Source organism: Arabidopsis lyrata, assembly GCF_000004255.2.
Source record: "Arabidopsis lyrata subsp. lyrata unplaced genomic scaffold ARALYscaffold_7, whole genome shotgun sequence".
NCBI classification, from domain to species: domain Eukaryota; kingdom Viridiplantae; phylum Streptophyta; class Magnoliopsida; order Brassicales; family Brassicaceae; genus Arabidopsis; species Arabidopsis lyrata.
This window is the reverse complement of record NW_003302549.1, coordinates 12066954-12086174: the sequence shown is the minus strand read 5'-3', so window position 1 is coordinate 12086174 and position 19221 is coordinate 12066954. Positions and strand designations below refer to the sequence as shown.

At 36.5% G+C, this 19221-nt stretch overlaps 5 protein-coding genes across 9 annotated transcripts; 1 reads left to right on the top strand and 4 right to left on the bottom strand.

Annotated features, from left to right (window-relative positions):
- Positions 1 to 1932: 1932 nt before the first annotated feature.
- LOC9306226 (cysteine proteinase inhibitor 4) lies at positions 1933 to 2562 on the bottom strand. Its single transcript, XM_021018334.1, has one exon. The coding sequence runs from the start codon at positions 2432 to 2434 to the stop codon at positions 2084 to 2086; it is 351 nt and encodes a 116-aa protein (XP_020873993.1). The 5' UTR covers positions 2435 to 2562; the 3' UTR covers positions 1933 to 2083.
- Positions 2563 to 4323: 1761 nt separating this feature from the next.
- On the bottom strand, positions 4324 to 8523 carry LOC110226467. Of its 5 annotated transcripts, none has more exons than XR_002330502.1 (6): positions 7572 to 8523; positions 7096 to 7286; positions 6589 to 6696; positions 6162 to 6413; positions 5155 to 6035; positions 4324 to 4842 (listed from the first exon to the last, which is right to left on the bottom strand). XR_002330502.1 is itself a non-coding variant. In XM_021018307.1 (6 exons), the coding sequence occupies exons 1-6, from the start codon at positions 8504 to 8506 to the stop codon at positions 5557 to 5559; spliced, it is 1827 nt and encodes a 608-aa protein (XP_020873966.1). In that variant the 5' UTR covers positions 8507 to 8523; the 3' UTR covers positions 4324 to 5556. The 5 variants fall into 5 exon arrangements, 4 of the variants coding, with proteins under 4 accessions (XP_020873966.1, XP_020873967.1, XP_020873965.1 ...); XM_021018307.1 differs by having other exon boundaries at positions 4324 to 5615; positions 5754 to 6035; XM_021018308.1 differs by having other exon boundaries at positions 4324 to 5609; positions 5754 to 6035.
- Positions 8524 to 11617: 3094 nt separating this feature from the next.
- On the top strand, positions 11618 to 14147 carry LOC9304201. Its single transcript, XM_002870108.2, has 5 exons — positions 11618 to 12091; positions 12260 to 12337; positions 12416 to 12500; positions 12590 to 12678; positions 13718 to 14147. Exons 1-5 carry the CDS (start codon positions 11801 to 11803, stop codon positions 13853 to 13855), a joined length of 681 nt encoding a protein of 226 aa, XP_002870154.1. The 5' UTR covers positions 11618 to 11800; the 3' UTR covers positions 13856 to 14147.
- A 7-nt stretch (positions 14148 to 14154) lies between these two features.
- LOC9306225 (root meristem growth factor 6) lies at positions 14155 to 14737 on the bottom strand. The gene has a single exon (XM_002868082.2). It carries the CDS (start codon positions 14625 to 14627, stop codon positions 14370 to 14372), a length of 258 nt encoding a protein of 85 aa, XP_002868128.1. The 5' UTR covers positions 14628 to 14737; the 3' UTR covers positions 14155 to 14369.
- A 906-nt stretch (positions 14738 to 15643) lies between these two features.
- Positions 15644 to 17647, bottom strand: LOC9304199 (autophagy-related protein 8f). Its single transcript, XM_002868081.2, has 6 exons — positions 17450 to 17647; positions 17012 to 17059; positions 16864 to 16919; positions 16256 to 16308; positions 16049 to 16167; positions 15644 to 15906 (listed from the first exon to the last, which is right to left on the bottom strand). Exons 2-6 carry the CDS (start codon positions 17046 to 17048, stop codon positions 15806 to 15808), a joined length of 366 nt encoding a protein of 121 aa, XP_002868127.1. The 5' UTR covers positions 17049 to 17059; positions 17450 to 17647; the 3' UTR covers positions 15644 to 15805.
- Between the last annotated feature and the right edge of the window lie 1574 nt (positions 17648 to 19221).

Genomic DNA, 19221 nt, shown 5'->3' with positions numbered 1-19221 from the left:
GCCGGTGTAAGGATTAAGGAATATTCATGATTAATTTGAATGCGAGAGATGTACAAAAGTGTTTTCGAATTCAAATGTAATCATATTTACTTTTTCGTTTTTTCACTTATCTACGAGTGAAGTAGAAATTCACACGTGTGTCCTAAACATATGCAGAATATTATGAAATAGAATAGAACGTTAAGTCGTTAAGTGGGTTTAGAAAAATAGAAAAGAACTTTAAAGTATAATTGAAAAAAAGTAAAGGAAAGTGGAGATGGGAGGGCAACGAAAGATTGACCAAATAAAGTGAATGCAAATTAAATATTGCAATAATGAAAGGGTCCATACACTATTCGTTTTTTCCATATATCATCACCCTTTCACTTCAAATAAACCCCGTCTATTTTTGTTTTTAACTTCTTGTTTTTGAAAAGGACAAAGTAAGCTTTAGATGTGAAGAAGACAAGTCATCATTTGTTTTTGTTTACTAGTAAAACTTAACATTTCAAGTTTTCAACAAAAAAAAACAAAAATAGAGTCTTAAGCAGATTTTTTCGAAACTACATATTCGTCTTTTTTCTGCAAATTTTATGAATAGTTTTCTTAATTTTACATTTAAAAGTTCAATAAAAAACTAAAAATATATATAATTTGGATTTTCGCCCCCAAAACAAAAAATCGCATCCAAAAAAGAAACCTCATTTGGTAGGGAATAATAATGCTCTTTCAATTTAAAGCCTAATTTGGTCCAGTGGGCTTCCAACAAGAACAACTCTTACATCTATTTAGTATTAACAAATAACAACTCTTACATCTATACGGCTCTCATATCTTTGCTTCTACATTACTACGCATAATAATAGAATGTGAACAAGACCCTAATATTCTCGTCTTACCAACAACGCAATATTAACATGTCGATGTGGGAAGCAATTTCAATTTTAATAGGGTTAACATTGTGTGAGTGTGACCGGATTTTCTTGAAAGCTTAAGAGCAGCGGTGACCAAAGACAAAATCTTTGAGACTTCTCGATTTTACATCTGTAAATTCTTCAATAATATTACAAAGTGATTCTTTAGCCTACCTTTTAAAATGGTGCTTGATATGATTTGGCGATTTAGACGGAAAAAAAAAAAAGATGATTTGGCGATAGTTCTTCACAGCCAATAATGAATGAGCGGAGAACATTAAAAAAAAGGTAGAAAATCATGATATAACTCTTATGTCAAACGGGATCATGATATACTTCCATGTTTAACATTAAGTATTTCATTCCCTATCTATAGAATTTTTTTCTTTTTTTACATGCAAATATGCAATGCGAATCTCCATGAACAAGGAATCCAATTTTTTTTTTGTTTTGATGACCGAAACCCTAAAACAAAGAATGTGATCTTGTCTTTTAATTACTGGCTAAAACATTAAGTATTTCATTCCCTATCTATAGAATTTTTTTCCTTTTTTACATGCAAATATGCAATGCGAATCTCCATGAACAAGGAATCCAATTTTTTTTTGTTTTGATGACCGAAACCCTAAAACAAAGAATGTGATCTTGGTAAAAGGCTCACGGCTGTGAGTTCCCCCTCCTGGGTTCGATTCGGGTTGGCCACCTAGCCGCTCCCTTAACGATAGGATAAAACGTATCCGTATGCAAGGTCTCGTAGATTAGTCTTTGGACCTAGGAAGCCTTTGAAATCTCACGGTTATAAAAAAAAAAAAAAAAAAAAAATTACTGGCTACGTTTAGAACGTGGAAGTTTTCCCAGTTATTATTACTCATAAATATGCACATCATCATCATCTAATGTCTACATTACCGAGTCACGACAGAAAAAAACCAGATCATATCAAAACTCACGGTCGACGCACGTGTCGTCTGCGTCTGCGCAACTGTATCTTATCTTGTCGATCGATCCAAAACCCAAATGCAGAGATCAAAGTAACAGATCTCAAAAAAACATATCTCTAATTTATTTTCTTATTCCACAAATATTACCAACAACAACATAAATGTCTCAAAATCTCAAATCATCAAAAGCTAGATATAGATATACCCGAGAGAGTCAGAGAGAGATCGATCTAAAAAAAATCCAAAGATCTATGCCGCCTTGAAGGACTCAAGGGTCTTAGAATGAAGCCAAAGCTTTTCAACAACAACAGCCTCATAGTTCTTGATCTTACCACTACCATCCTTCGCCGCGATTTTCAGATCGTACTTTGTACCGGAGACCACTTGTGTCGTTCCCTCGACAACCTTGACGAAAACCAAATGCTCCTTCGATTGTTTGTTATGCTCATCGATGGCATACTTGGCGACCGCAACAACGTCCGGATCCGATACATTCTTGATCGGCTTCCTAGTACCGAGACCACCACCACCGAGACCTTCCACGACGGAGACAAGTGGGAGGAGGATGAGAGAGAGAAAGATCAACGACTTCATCATCATTTTTGTTTTTCCTTAACCTTTTTAATTGTTGGGTCTTTAATGGTTTGGTGTTTATATAGACAAGACTTGTAGATTTGGTTTTGCCTTGGAATGTGGGCATATAGTTCCAGAAATTTACGGAGATCTCAATAGTGTTACGCGGTGACGAGTGAATTGTCTTTTTACACCGTCAGATTTGACAACTGGATAAGTCCACATGGCGTAAGATATTAAACATGTTTAAGAGTCAACGAGGGCTGTCCCGTCACGTGTACTCGTAGTGGAGTTTTTTATTACTGGCAGACCGCTAAATGGGCCCGTATATGTTGATTTGGGGCAACGTAAACTCGCGTCGGCAACTACTCCCTCCGTTTCGTTTTAGTTATCGTTTAAGATTTTTTCACATAAATTAAGAAAAATATTTAATTTTTTATTTTACCCTTTATTAATATATTTTATAAAATATTTTATTGGCCAGAACATTAAAACAGTAGGGATAAAATTGGAATTTTCACCAAACATTTGCATTGAAAACCTAAAACGAAAACTATTATAGAACAAAATTTAAATCTTAAAACGACAACCAAACTGAAACGGAAGGAGTAGTATATATTGATATAATACCACGTCGCTTTTCTTGTCAAGAACTATGTTCAAAACCTGGTTTTTATGGCCCCTGGTTTTTATTGCCTTGTTAAATTCCAGATCAAAAATTATAGTGGAAAAAAAATCCAGATATTATACTAATTTAATATTAGTCAATTTTATATAAATTAATATTCGATAAATTAGTAAATTTTCCTAGTTGTAAACTAATTTTTCAAATAAATTATTATTTTTATAAAATGATACTTTTAAAATTTAATAAAATATTGTAATCTAGATATTATTGTTTATAGATTTTTTATTGTATAACCTATTTACTTTCATTAGTTTAAAAATTTCCAAAAAACAAAATGAAACTAAATTGAAATCGTTTATGTGTATCCAAACCAAATCGAAAAAATAATTATAAAGGAAAAATCTGTAGATAAATAAATTTTTATAAAAATATATCCTTAACACTAAATGCATATATATATTTTTGTTTGTTTTGTGACTTCTAATTTTTTTGTGCTTGAAGAATTCTAAAGAATATTTCGTACGTCTCTTGATAAGAAGATTGAGTTGGTGTAAAGTAAAGATTATGAGTCTACTTGGGGTTTGGCTGAAAACAAGATTATGATCGACAAAGTTATTTGCAAAATGCTGGAATTGTATGGATCATGAGTTTGTATAGAGGAGATAACACAATTCTTCTATAATATATTTGTTTTATTTAAATTAATTAATGATAAAAGGTGGAGTGAAGTGTGCTTTTGGACAAGAAAATGAAACGTGTGAAACTTTCCATTATCATTTAGGAACCAATCATTAATTACTCTCACTGAAAAAAGCTTTCCATTCTCATTTATACTCATTGATTGCTCTCATTGAACATCAACAATTCGGTCAAGATCAATTTGAATTTTCTTCCCACCACATCTACCCTTTCTCTTATGGGATACATCAACAACTTCACCATTAGGAGTATTCTTAGCCCGCTTCCAAATTCTTTGTACCGTTTGTAACGGTACGGAGAATAAATTAGCAACTTCCGTTGTATGAATCTTCTTCAATTTACCATTGTTGCTTCTTTCTTGTAGAGCAAGATAAACCTTTAGTCTTTCTCCATCTGTCATTTTTTTTTATTGTGATAACTAGTTTCTTGAAGACTTTGTGATATCTCAACACTTCCAGCTCCTATCAAAAATATTTTAAAAAATAAAATGTTATTAATAAAATAAAAATTGTTGTGTACACGAAGATCTAGTGAACTCCACAAACAATAAGAAACACCAAGAACTTTCCATGTCATACAAGTCAATGCATAAAAAAAACTGGGTAATTTTATATACCATATAAAAACTTAACTTTTTTTTTCGTCGGCCAACTTTCTATTAAGATAACGAGTACAAGCATTACAATACCAGTTTAAACATTCCACGAAATAGTAAAAGGGGAATTGTGACATCTAGCATGTTTAGCTAGAAAGTCAGCTACATTGTTATCACTTCTACGAATAAACCTAAATGCATAAGAGCTGAGAGAAAGCGCCTTGATATCATCCAAGTGCGACTGGATTTCCAGGCATCCGGACAAGTGATTAAGCTGTTGATTTTCTTTTTCCATGAAGATGTACAGGGTTAGCGAATCACCACAAAAGATAACATCTTTGTAACTTAGACGTTTTAGATGGAAAAGAGATTCTTTAAGCGCGATGGCCTCCGCCTCCAAAGCAGAATTAACAGGGTCTATAGAAGAGAAACCCTTAAGAACTGTTTTGCCTTGCGGGGTAAGGAGAATCCAGCCAATACCTGCCCTTGAATTAGGATCAGTCCAAGAAGCATCTGCACAACATACAAAAGATGAAGTGTGATGCATTACTTATGCTAGAGTAGTTTCTGGAACTTGCTTAGGAGCATTGTAGCGTTGCAGATAAGTATTAGGAACGTCTTGAGAGTCTTTCCATAATTGGTAATCCATCAAGGCATGCTGAATAATTTCTGGGATGGCCCATCTTTTGTTATTAAAGAGCAGGTCATTTCTAGCTTTCCAAAGTCTCCAACCAATAAATGGAAAAAGATGATCTTTGGAGAGATTCTGGGTGGCTAAGAGAGAAAGCAGAATATCATGAAGTGAATTTTGTCCAGCTAACTGACCTGTCTCCATTTGAAGTGGTGATAGTTCCCTGACTTCCTTTGCAAGACGGCAGTGGAAAAGAAGATGGATGATAGATTCATTGGCTTCACCACAGAAGATACAATCTGATAAGGTCCTGATCCTTCTTCTGGCTAGATTGTCAGCTAATGAAGAGCATTTTGAAGCACTCTCCACCAGAAATGCTTTATTTTTGGGGGAATATTGAAGGCCCAAATATGTTTCCATAAAGCATTGATGTGGGAATTGTCTGGGGACGACTCTGCATTTGGCTTAAATAGTTGATGGTAACCAGATTTGACCGTATATTGCCCATCTTTTGTGAAGATCCAAGTCGGTACATCAGGAGCCTTGACAAGTCTTAAACGCATCTTCTTGATAAGGGGAATATCTTCTGGATGAACTTATTCTTGAAGCTTCGTATCATCCCAATCATTTAAAGTGGGCTTCATAAGGCCTGAAACTGGTAAAGAATCATTTAAAGGAGATCCAATACAACGGGCTGGTCTGGGAGGGTTACTTAGCCATGGATCATGCCAAGCTTTGATCGTATTACCATCAGCAACACTCCATCGTAAACCTTGTTTAATAAGCTGCATACCTTGTAAGATGCTTCTCCATGCATGACTTGGACGATATCCAGGTTTTGCCTCCATCAAAGAGGATTTAGAGAAGTATTTAGCTCTGAGAACTTGGGAAAGCAGCAGTTGTGGTTCTTTTAAAATCCTCCATCCCTGTTTAGCTAATAAAGCAATATTAAAAAGATTGAGATCTCTGAAGCCCATCCCTCTATACTGTTTTAAAGTGGTCATTTTCCTCCATGCAACCCAGGGTATCTTCTGTTTATCTTTCAGAGTAGACCACCAAAACCTTCTGATTTGTCCTGTTATTTGAGAGAGCAAACGTTTAGGAAGCATAAAGCAGGACATAGCATATGTGGGTAGAGCAGTGGCTATAGATTTAATTAAGACTTCTTTTCCAGCCAATGACAGAAAATTAGAATACCAACTTTGAAGTTTTTGCTGCACCCTTTGAGAGATAAAGCCAAATGCATCACTTTTATTTTGCCCAACAGTTTCAGGTAATCCCAAGTATTTACCAAAGCCTCCTGTTTTTGTAATACCCAGCATATTAATAATACTCTGTTGAACGTCAGCAGGGACATTTTTGCCAAAGAGAATAGCTGACTTTTGAAAATTAACATATTGACCTGAAACATGGGCATATGCATCAAGCACTGCAAGAATCTGTTGGCATTCCTCTGCATTTGCTTGACAAAAAAGGAGGGAATCGTCAGCAAAAAGCATATGAGAAATGGGAGGACCATTGCAGCTAGCCTAAAAGCCATGGATAAGATCTGCTTTCATCGCATGATTAAGAGAGGAGGATAACCCTTCAGTACACTAGTAAATAAAGGTATGGAGAAATATGATCACCTTGGCGTAGCCCCCGGGATGGAATAATCTTCTTGGTTGGTGATCCATTAAGGAGAACAGAATATGTCACTGAGGTAACACACTTCATCACCCAAGTACACCATTGTTCTGCAAAGCCAAGACGCCTCAATATTTGATCAAGATAGGTCCATTCAACCTTATCAAATGCCTTTGCTATATCAAGCTTCAAGGCCATAAAAGGAGTTTTAATTTTCTTTGTACGTAATGAATGCAAAAGTTCATGAGTAATAATGATATTATCAGTAATAAGGCGCCCTGGAATAAATGCAGATTGGAAGTCTGAAATGAGACAGTGTAGCCATGGTTTAAGTCTATCTGCCAAAATTTTTAAAATTAACTTGTATGCAATGTTGCATAAACTGATGGGCCTAAAATCTTTCATTTGAGTCGGGGAATCAACTTTAGGAACTAGGCAGATATAGGTATGATTCATCTCAGGGTGTAAATAGCCATTCTGAAAAAAGAGTTGAATATACTTCATCACACCTGTTTTGAGAGTTGGCCAATGATATTTGTAGAATCCTGCCATGAAGCCATCAGGACCAGGAGTTTTATCAACATGCATCTGAGAGAGGGCTTGAAGGATTTCTTCCTCCTGAACTGGCTCAGTAAGCTTCTGATTCATGGCTACATTTACTTTGGGCTGAATGTGTTGGAGCACCATATCCAAATTTGCACTGCCAGAAGAAGAGTATAAGTTAGTGAAATAAGAATGAATAATGGCTTGAATATCGTTGTCAGACTGCTTAATATTGCCATTTTCATCTTCAAGAGCAGTAATACGGTTATGACTCCTCCTCTGTTTCGTCTTAGCATGAAAATATTTGGTGTTCTTGTCCCCTGCATTCATCCACAAGACTCTACTTTTTGTTCTCCAAAATTCCTCCTCTAATCTATATTCCTGATGTAATTGCTTCTTTAAATGAGTTATGTAAGAAAAATCAGGAGAAAAGGAATTATACACTTGCTGTATATCCATGTGGAGTTGCTGGATCTTCTTGTGAGAGTTGAAATTTTGTTCTGATTTCCAAGTAGAGAGGCTATGTCTGCATCGCTTGAGAGCTTCATGGAATTGATGTGGAGGCAGCATATTGCATTTCTGTTCCCATGTATTCTGCAGGACTGCATGAACATCTCTATTAGTCCTCCACCTGTTATCATATCTGAACAATTTCTTGCCCTTCCATTTATTATCTTCAGTATGGAGTATTAACGGCTTATGATCTGAACCAATCCAGTCCAACAGCTGAACCATGGCTTTAGGGTACTTATCCTTCCATTCTGCAGTAGCTACTACTCGATCTAGCTTAGATTGAATGGTACCAGCACTGCGATTGCCAATCCAGGTATAAACCCCACCAAAAGTTTTAACTTCATGAAGACCAGACACATTTAACATCCTTCGAAAATTAAGGAACAGCCATTCATGCCTAGGTGGTCCTCCAAGCTTTTCCTGATTATTTTTGATTTCATTAAAATCACCAAGGACCAGTCTTGGTTTTCTCTGATATAGTCCTCCTTTGACTAAATTCTCCATCATCTGCCACATATATTGCCTTGGCTTTCTCTCTGGATTACCATATACATAGGTAAGACAAAAAGTAGTTGGCCCTTCAATAATATACATATCAGTGTAGTTAAGAGTAGGATCAGAAAGCAGTTCACAAGCTACAATATTCCTCCAAAAGATAGCTAAGCCGCCACTTAAACCATCAGGGGATACCAAAATTTGATGGTCAAAATGGAGATCAACACCTAGATTTTGTACATAATTATCCTTATTCTTAGTTTCTACGAGGAACATGATATCAATCTTAAACTTACGATTGATATCCTTAAGGTAAGGGATTGTCAAGGGGTTCCTCAGCCCTTGACAATTCCAATGCAGGATTCTCATTCTGGTGATGGTGGCTTCGGGGTTTCCACCTCCCCTTGGATTGGTGTTGAAGGATTGGCCTGTGTCCTTTTATGAGAAGTCGAAGTTTCCTCTAGATCAGATAGAGCAGAAATCCTCCGCTTAGTTCCCCGAATCCGTCATGATGCTGAAGCTGAACCTATTTCATGAACAGCAAAAGTTTCATTGACCCTATCTTGGATATCCCCTGGAGGTATAAAGTCCATATCTTCCCTGCGGGACTCATTCTGTTCTTGATTTTCAGAAATTTCCATGTTCAGGTTGGAACCTACAGTCTCTCCCATTGTATCATCAGCCCCTTCAGCAGGTGTGGAGGATCGAGCAACCAACGGATGTGCATTACTGTCATTGGCTCTTTGAGTGGAGGCAAGAACCGGAGCCGGCAACTGAAGCTGCTCTGTTTCTGGAGCGTGACGAGTACAAACTGTAGAGAGATGGGAGAGACTGCCGCAAGCAGATCAGAACCTGCGAAGCTTATCATAAACATAGCGGATAAGGACTGGTCTCCTATAGTCATCGATTGAAGTACCTAGCAAAAGTCAACCTTTCTTCTATATCAATAGGAACACGAACCCAGATCTGACCACTTTGCTCTGCAGTTGGTTCCTGAATGCGAACTTCTTCAACATGTCCTAAAACCCCACCAATTTCACGAATCAAGTTTTCATTTTTGGAATCATCAGGGAGGTTCAGGATTTTGACCCAAAACCGGATTATTCTAAGAAAATCAGGAAGTTGCCTTCGAATCCAGCGATCAACCACAACCAACCAGTCCTTATACGTCCACGGGCCATTATCCAAAACAGTAAGGAGCTGATGCTCATGTTTGAAGAAGAATTGCACTGATCCATCTTTGTTGATGCGACTATTAACTCTTCCTTCCAGCTTCCATAGCTTCGGCATCATTACCTTAATCCCAGCTGGATTCTGAGATGGATGCAGCCCTTTGACAATCAAGCTAAGACGGTGCTCCGCATCTCGTTTGCTTTTAGCATCACTTGAAATCTGTAAGGGACTACGCTCTAACCCAAGATTGAGATTTTGGAGAGAATACCACAATTCTTTGTCAGCCATGGAGGTATGCTGCAGATCCGTTAAAACGGAAAACAAATCCGACGATATCGGAAAGGTAATCACCGGAAAATTTGAGGCGGTGAAGACGTATCTCGAGGATTCTGGAAATCGCTTGGAGAAAGAAAGTACGGTTTAGACTTAAAAGGCTTTTAAAGATAAATCTCCATATAAAAACTTAACTAAAAACAAACTAAATCACATGATTCATTTTTAATTCTCCGTGAACTCATAAACTCATGATAAATAAATAAGGCATTAGTTATGGATTAAATTTCTACATTATGTTTTAAAAAAATTAGATATATATGCAGTGTCTAACAAATAATTTGAAAATACTAGTGAATCAATATAACAAAATAGCGAAAATACTGTTTAATGGTAAAAATACCTGAATTTATGTAAGAAAAATCTTCTTGCTCTTGGTTGAGTGGAACGTCCAAACAATTCTCTTGTGAAGTCTCTTTTGTTGGACTTTTGTTCAAATCAAACAAATATTCTTGTTCACTGTTTTGAAGCGGTTAATTTAGATTAAAGCTATGAGAAGCCATTGTTGAATTTGACTAAATGGTGTAAGCCTACGTTGATATATATAGAAGGTTAGTGGAATATAGTTATTGGTTTTGGCTTCAATCTAAATTTTTCTGTTTTTGAGTAACATAATTGTGGCTCCAAGTTTAAAAATTTCAATCATTTTTGAGTAAACAAATTTTCGAAAGCGGAAAATTAAAATAGAATAAGAGGGTGATGAAGGAATGTGAAACGATTAGAGTGATAACTTGTTGCATGTGTAACTCCCACGTTTGTTGCATGTGTTAGTAACACCTGTTACCTTACATTTAAATAATGAGATATCTCTATACTATTAAAATCAGAAAATTGACCCAATTTCTGAAATCGGATCTTTGAAATTTTTTTGGAATATATATTCGAATAATAATGAAAAATCGAAATAAGATCAAATATTTATGGAAATCAAATAAAATCTGATTATACTTATGATAACTAAAAATAAAAGCATATTCCGAACAATATTATACATTAATTACGTATAATAAATTTGTTCATATGTTTTTGGGACTAATTCTATAACAATCAACGTTTTTGTCATTAATTTCGCTCATTTTAGCCAATTATCATTAATTGAAAGATATATGAAATACAAACCATCCCGCGAATGTATGCGGATTTGCGGGATTGTCCATGGATTTTGTTTAAATAATTTTAAAGTAACCAAAATTTAAAATACTACTAAAATAAATAAATAAATAAAAATACTATTAAAAGTTTGTTTAAATTACCACATGTTGAATAAATTATAATTTTATCAATAAATACTAATATGCGGGCTGATCCGCCAACCCGTGGATGAAAACCGATTAAACCTATGATCCACTTCGAATTAATCCATGTGGCCCGCTTATTTGCGGGTTTAATATATTTTCCCAAATCTGCCCCATAGTGAGATGATGTGGGCTCGACCCGCGGTTTTTGACCTATTTTGACTGCTTTAATTTCCATGAATCGTCCAATTTTATAATTTTAAAACACAAAATTCTATTTTGTAAATCATAATTAATGCGATGGGTATATTTATAAACAATTTTACATTTTCTCTACAATTCGTTATTGTGAATATTTATAAGTATACTACACGATTCGTTCTACTAAAAAACACACACAATATTAAACGCAACGTATGTAAACCAATATTCTCCCGCGGTGGACCGCGAGTCCGATCCTAGCTTTAATTAAATAATACAGAATTTTTGTTTCTTAATCTATGTGCAAATCTTAAAACATCATGGGAACAAAGGGAGTATATAGTTTTTTCAGTTTCTAAAAAAACAAATGGACGAATTGAAATCAAACCATAAACCAGAATAGTAGAGATTACTCATCCAACAACCATAGTTTGTGCCTTTGTGGCATAGCACTAAATGGGCCAAATTTGTTTATTTGGGCCAACGCGGATTCTCGTCAGCAAATAAGTAATGACTTTCTACGACGTCAGCAAAAAAAGTTCCGGCTCGGAGTTTTAACTGATCAAACGACGTAGGATAATAAATCAACGGGTCAGATCAACCAGCTCCTTTTTTGGTTTACCGTAGACACGATCACAGAGATTACAGAATCGAACGTACGAAACGAAACAAAACTTGCTGCGGCGGCGATCGGAAATTCGAAATCGAAGACGGAGAAGCAATGGAGGCTGCAGCGGCGGAGCTCGAGAGACTCCAAATTGAAATCCTCCATAGAATCTCCGTCCTCGAGAGCTCTTTTCTCCCACAGAATTCCTCGGCGCCTCCGTCGTCTTCTCTACCAGTTGATGAAAACGAAACTGTGACTCGCCTCTCCACCATTCTCCGGTCCGGCGGCGTTAACGATTTCTGCTTCAAGAGAGTTGCTCCCGATTACTACGACTGGCCTCTCGAATCACGCCGCAACGTTCTCGGCGCTTCCTCAGTCGACCATCTCTGCAAGAGCATTGTTCTGGTACATTAAGTGTAGAATTTTCGTATGAATTAGAGGTCATGGAACAATATTGAAATCTTAGTCTTACTTGAGTTGTAGTTGGCATGTGAAACTACACATTGAAGAGTTTTAAGTTAGTATTCTCTCTGCTAGTATTTGTTTCCTCACTCAATGTTGACCATATTACAGGTTAATACTCAAGCTTCATCAAATATTTTGGATTGCAGTGATCGCAACAACTCAAAATACTATGTGGTTGTGGTTCAGGTGCTCTTGATGGTTCATGTAGAATAGCATTTTCACCTTTCTTTAATCGTATTCATCTGACTATTTTTCTTATGGTAGTATACTGCTAGATTCAATGCTGAAGCAGTGAAGCAGTTTCTTTATTCACTAAACGAGGGCAAGATCCCAAAGAAAAGATTTAACTGTTAGTGCTTCTTATTTCTGTGATCTATGATCATATTGAAGTTTATATGTTGCTTCTTTATGCTGAGGATTGTGCTAATCTCTGTGTAGTGAGACTTGCTCCTGAGGAGACGTCGATTAAATTGACAGGGTTTGAGCACAATGCCGTAACCTGTATTGGTATGAAGACAAACATACCGGTAAGTTTTGTTTCCACACCGTTATTTCCGTGATAGAATTATAACATCTTTGTTTGATTGAAGCTGACCAAAATATTCTACATCATGCATTATTGTTATGTTCTGGGTATCATCTCTTGGTGCTTGCTCATTGATGCTCTACACTATTAATTACATATTAGACATAGGAGTAGTATGAGAGGAACCTCTACCTACTTGTGTTTTCTTCTCCTAGACAAACAGTTTCGTGCTGTATTTTGTGTTTAGAAATTTTTACAGAGAGTTTTTCCCTTTCATACACATGTTCTTGCCAAGCGTTTTGCAGACACTATAGTTTATTGTCCTGTCCTGGAGGCCCGGAAGGCTCCAGTGCCTAATGAGTTACACAGCTAGGTTTTGTCTAGTTTGTTTCTCTTAGTCTGTACAGGAGGGTGTGGTGCATTATAACACAATTTGCATTGATACAGAGCAGAAGTTAGAGTTTTCTTATGAGCCAGCTGCTGATTGTCCCACTCATTGTCTTTAGTACTTCCCCCATTGACAGTAAAAATTTAGAACCTCCGCTTTTTACAGTTCAATACCTTCTTTGCACTACCAGTGCCAGAGTTAGTAATTGGTGTCAGGCAGAGAGACTTAAATGGCCTTCTTTTTGGTCTGTGTATATATGATCTTAGGCACGTACCCTACTGCATTGATGTGTTTATCTTCCTTTCCTTATCCGGAAGTGGCCCACTTCAGACAACACACTATTCGTGCTACTGTGACACATGAGCCTTTCAAAATGATCTTTAGACCTCAGTATTAAGTAAATGGGCTTCCCCTTTAGGGTAATTAGTTATGTTGTTTATGCTCTAATGCTGAATTCCTTGATCCCAATTGGATGTTTGCAGATTGACTTATTATTTGGAAGTATTCATAGAGTTGGAAGTTTGTTTTAGTGGGGATATGAATAAAATGCTTGTATTGTAATCATTCATGTTTAGAGTTTCCCTGGCATATTCAGACTAACCTTGCTTTGAAATTGAAATATACTGACGAGTTGGATGGGGGGAAATGTCAGGTGATATTGGATGAGGCCATAACCAAACTTAAACCAGACTTCTTCTGGTTGGGTGGTGGAGAAATCGATCTGAAGCTCGGTGTTAGAACATCTGAATTCCTTGCATTTGTGAAACCATTCATCGTTCCTTGCAGCTGAAATCAGGAATATTCATAACACTATTTTTATCTCTGTTATCAAATGTTAGGCTTAGCTTAATATTTTAGCTTCAATGAGGGTTTCTACCTCTCACACACATTGGTATTCTTTGTAATGATACTTTTGTTACGAGCAACTTGGAGCTAAAATGGCGGTAAAGAGATCTATTTAAGTCTACATATCTCGGTTGTGCTAGATTGGTTTAGCTTCAGACTCGGTTTAGTGGCTGTATTTAAGATTTCTTGTACAGTTCATTCAAGCTTAATGAAGGATTTTCACAATTCTGATACAATCTCAAATGTTGAAAAGATCGTTTATGCCACATCCATAAGAAATTGAGTAAACTAAAAGTATGCACCTTGTTTGTTGCATACGAGGAGAAATAGAGAACAAAGAAGTTGGTCATGAATATATATATAGATAGCACAAGAGTCATTACAACCACCAACATGGTGAATGCATATGCATATAACAGTATGATATATTTAGAGAGGAGCATATATGGATCGGGTAATTAAGACTTCTCGTTGTGGATGGGAGGCTTACGATGAGGCTGAGGATAATCCATGACCACTACTTCTTCCCCTGTCTCGACCCCACCCAACACTCGCCTCCTTTCTCCACCATTGACGACGTCCAAAGAAGCAACCTTGTGGTGATGCTTATGAGACCCTAACCGACGAGCGGCAGCGGCACATCCAACATTGGAAGACAAAAGCAGAAGAATGAAACAGAACACCATCACGAGTCCACTCCTCCCAGAGCAAGACATGACTTCTTTTCTTCTTCTTCTTGTTCTTAAGATACTTGTAATATGAGCTGTGTCTGTATACAGGGAGATGAGACTAGAGCAAGACAAAAATAGTTTGAAATGTTGTTAATTGGTGTAAGAGAAGCGAAGAGGGAAGGAGAGTATTTGTAGGCAGAAGAGAGTAAGACAAGCATTGAATGCAGGTGGGGGGAGGGGTCCTTCATTATCATAACATGCTCTTGTTCCTCTTCTCTTTTTATTTTCTTTTGAATCTTCTCTCTTGTCTATTATTCAAATATATATTCCATTCAATTTTGCATTTATAGACAATACATATCTATCGTATGTATATTGGGTGTCTTGATCGGCCAAACCTTTTGTCTACTTGAGAGTCTTCGTGGGGTCATCATCTCCTGCATTCTCATTTTCCTTTCTTCCATTTGCTCAACTTATTCTCCGGTTCTTCCCCCTTTTTCACCCTCACCATTATTGTATGATCGACGTGTTTACTCTCTTAAGTCCTAATCGATCACCTTCTTATCATTACACTATTTGACATTGATGTCTTTGGACAAAACACACAAGCTTTTACATTCAACTTTCACCTCGATAGTCAAGTTCCACGTGACCGGTTGGGACTTTGAATGAGAATCTTTGAGGATCATAAATCGAGCCAAAACTGTGAACAAAATAAATATGATGAAACAAAACAAAATCAATATTGAAAAGTGTAAAATGAGAACAAGCCAGCATGGTCCGACCGTCGCCTTCTTCTCTCCGTCAACGACAATGTGGGACCTTTCTTACATCATCGCCGGCCAACTCTCAACCGGTACCGACCGTGTCTGCCACGTGGCACAGTCCCCTTGTGCTCGCACTTCTATTGAGTTTGATCATATAACTACTCTACACTTATAGGCCTTGTAATTTGTAACTGTCATGGCCCATGTGCCTTAAGCGTCGTGTCATGTCGGCTTATAGATTGGAGACATCAATAAAACACAACAAAGTCAAGAGGAAGAGATGTGATAGATGGATTCACATAAAGTAGATTTTTAGATCGTTGAAAGAAGATTATATACATTATTTTATGTTTTCTGTACATAGGCCCAACCAAAGGTCTACATAGGTGGCTTGCTTAATAAGATGAAATATTCGTTGAAATAGAGAGTAAAATGAAATATCCAGTAAGAGATGTATTATGGAGATCCAAATCCAAATGTGTTTTCTCCGCTGTAAGTGACATAGAGGAACCCATCATCATCCTTTTTCTCTTCGTACACGGAAGACATGAGCGCACCTGCAAAGTTACCACATCAAATCAGCCAGATATAAACTGTATGTGTAATCACCCGGAACATGAAAGTAGACACCTTTTTATGCTCTTGTTACTTGTGTTAAGAGATGAAACTCTTGAATATACAGGTGATCTATCTGTTTACCTGTTGGGGGAAGAACGTTGTCCACAAATATGAAGATAGCTTTTTCTGCACTTAATTTGATTCTTTTGCGAATAACATACACAAATTGCCCCACAGTCAGATCAGCCGGGACTAGGTATCTGCAAATTTGAAAAAAGCTTAGTCATCAATCACAATTCACAAGTCAGGTCCAAATGAAAAGGATACTGATCCCATTAATCTGCTCACTTTTTCTTGTCGATGGTTGGTATATCACTCTTCTCAGCCTTCTCAACAATCACCTGGATCCCACAAAAATATAAATGCGTGGCAATCATCACTCAATCACTTAGCCACATGAATCATGCAAATCTACTTATCTAAGCCGTAAGTATGACCAAGCAAGCACTTAATAAGAATCGAGATACAGAAAGTCACATTCCAAAAAAGAACAATCAAATTCAAAGTCATAATGTTGTTATAGTCACTACAATTCAAACAACTCCATGTAGTTGATACAGTGGCAAACATATATCACAAGCATGTAGCTAGCTAATCAGACAATAATAACTTGATAACCATCTTTTAGTTGGGTGTCCATTTAAAACCAGAATAACAGATGCTATCCTAATAAGATCATTATAAACAATTGTGAAAGGAAAGAGCCACAAAAAGGGTAAACTACTATATTTTTCTGGGCCATATAACAAAACAACTTAAGCTGCATAAACTCCGAAATTCTAATTGTGAAACATAAAAGATTGGTCCAAACATGGAAACAAAACGATATGCTAATCACATATAGCTTTAGAAATGTGTGATCGATCGATGTATAAGAGAGACACTGAAATTCTCACCGGAATCCTATCAGGATACTTCTCTCTAATCCGAGCAGCCTCCGCCCTTCTCTTCTCTGAAGATTTAGAAAACGGGATCATTAGATCAAAGCAAGGTTTTGACTTTGAGGACCAAACATTAAAGCAAGAACAAAGTTAGGATCCAAACCTAGGTCATGCTCTTGCTTGAACGAGCTTTTTGCCATACCTTCCACGCCTACACATACATAACAAATAGGTGACGCCAATCAGTAAACCATCAAAACAAATTCAACACTCAAATCTAATCATCAATTCCCAAACATAAACTCTAGAACTCAGATTATCAGAATTCCCACAAACGCATCAAATCTAGGTAGTAGTACTAAACGCAAGATTTCTTCTATCTATCAGTCGATCACGTTCTTCCGAGACAAATATCTAAAATCACAAGAAAGTTCACGAAATCTAGAAAACCCTTTTGTCTCACACATAGAAACTCCCCCTAAAGCCATATATAGACGAACCTAAATCGATTGATCAACTTAAAAACCCAACCTTTAAGCAATCTAAACGAGGTACAGGATCGCAATAAGATCAAAAAGAGAGTAAAACTCAATGATCAAACCTGTATAGATTACAAAGAACGAAGCTTCTCTGCGATCAAAACACTTCTCCAGAGCCCAACGCTATCGTTGAAGATAACAACAACAAACAATTAACGAAAAAAATATGACAGAAAAAAGCAAATAAGCAACCTACAAAAATTCTGCAAAGCATTTAAAAATTATGTGATAAGGCAAAGAGATTATCTACAGATGGTGTATGGTAACATCTAAACACTTCAGCTGACGTTGTATGCTTAATCTGTTAAATGAGAATCTGACGGTAGATATTAGCTAGTTACTGTAATGGGAATCTCAACCGTCCATTTTACTGAAGGTGTACGAGGTAACTGTGTGTACATAAATATTGCCTCCAACAGAGGATAAAGAAGAACCGGATATGCTGGGATCACGTTTCAGCATAGGATCTGACACCTTTACCCCTAGAAACTGTGTGTTAGGTGAAGAAAACGGAAGGGTAACAATTGGAAATTAGGAGTGTCTCTTATAAGGCTTAGCCTCTTCTAGCAAGATGTAAAGGGCCCAATGCAGTAATTATGGGCCTTGAAAATTAGGAGTAGTCTCTTATACGTGTGGACATATATATACATATATGAGAACTCTAATAAAAAATCTATGAACCACTAATCCAAATAGTTTAAGAAATAATATTCATTTATGAATTAAAATTTGATTGTTTACTTTTTACAATTTTTAAGATTAACCGCTAAAGGTGAGGTCCGGCCGTTGCTTCCGAGGATGTTCCCTCCCAGAGCCGTTCCTAGGATTTTTAAGACCATAAGCGAAAAATGTAGTGTCTAATATATAAAATTTTTAATAAGTACGTATAAATACAAAAGAAGATTAAAAAATGATCAACCAAAGAAGAACTCGGTAAGAGATATTAAATAATCCATGTAATGAAAAAATAAAAATAAAAAGGATTAACAATCTTGAAGTTGCCTTATTGAGACTTTTGAGATCTCAAAAAGATAAATAAATTAGTCTAGGAAACTAATGTAAAAATAATGCCTTAACGGTAAAGTAACCTCAAGTTGACATAAGAAGAAGTTTAATACCCTAATTTGTTATTTTTTTAATATTAGCTTATAATTTGTTTCTGATTTTCCTTTTTTAAAGCATTTAAAATTACTATTACTATTAATACAAAAACTAAGAACCTTAATACTTTAATTCTAAAAAAAAAGGCTGTAAGCGAACGTTTCTAATTTGCCTACATAGGCACGGGCATGTTCCCTCCCAAACGGATACGATTTGATAAAGACTGCATCCTGCAGCGGTAGCTGCTTGACATCGCCGGTGAAAACATTTTTAACCTACACTTTTTGTACACGTAACATAAATTAGCACACTATAAACGCAATCGTTGGTTATGTTCGTTTAGCAGTCGCTAGCGATCAGAGACTACGACTACGACTGCGACCAGCGACTGTCAAACAAACAGAGCCGTTGGTCGCTAGTCACAGTCGCTAGTCGCCAAAGACTTGTAAACGAACAGAGCCGTTGTAAGAAAGTCGCTAATTGTTGATACTTAACTTTTAGGCTCATTTTGTGATACTTTGACAATTATAGGCCCATAAATTATGATTTAAAGAGAGTGGATACAACGTCAACAGTAGTTGCAAGATGATTTTACGCTGCTTGCTTCTTGGAAACTTCAAAAGAATGTGAAAAGAAACAGCTAGACCAGAGGCATTATTGATGACAGATTTTATGTATCATGAGGTTTGCTTTGAGATACACATTTGAACAATGTGATTTGAATGATACACTT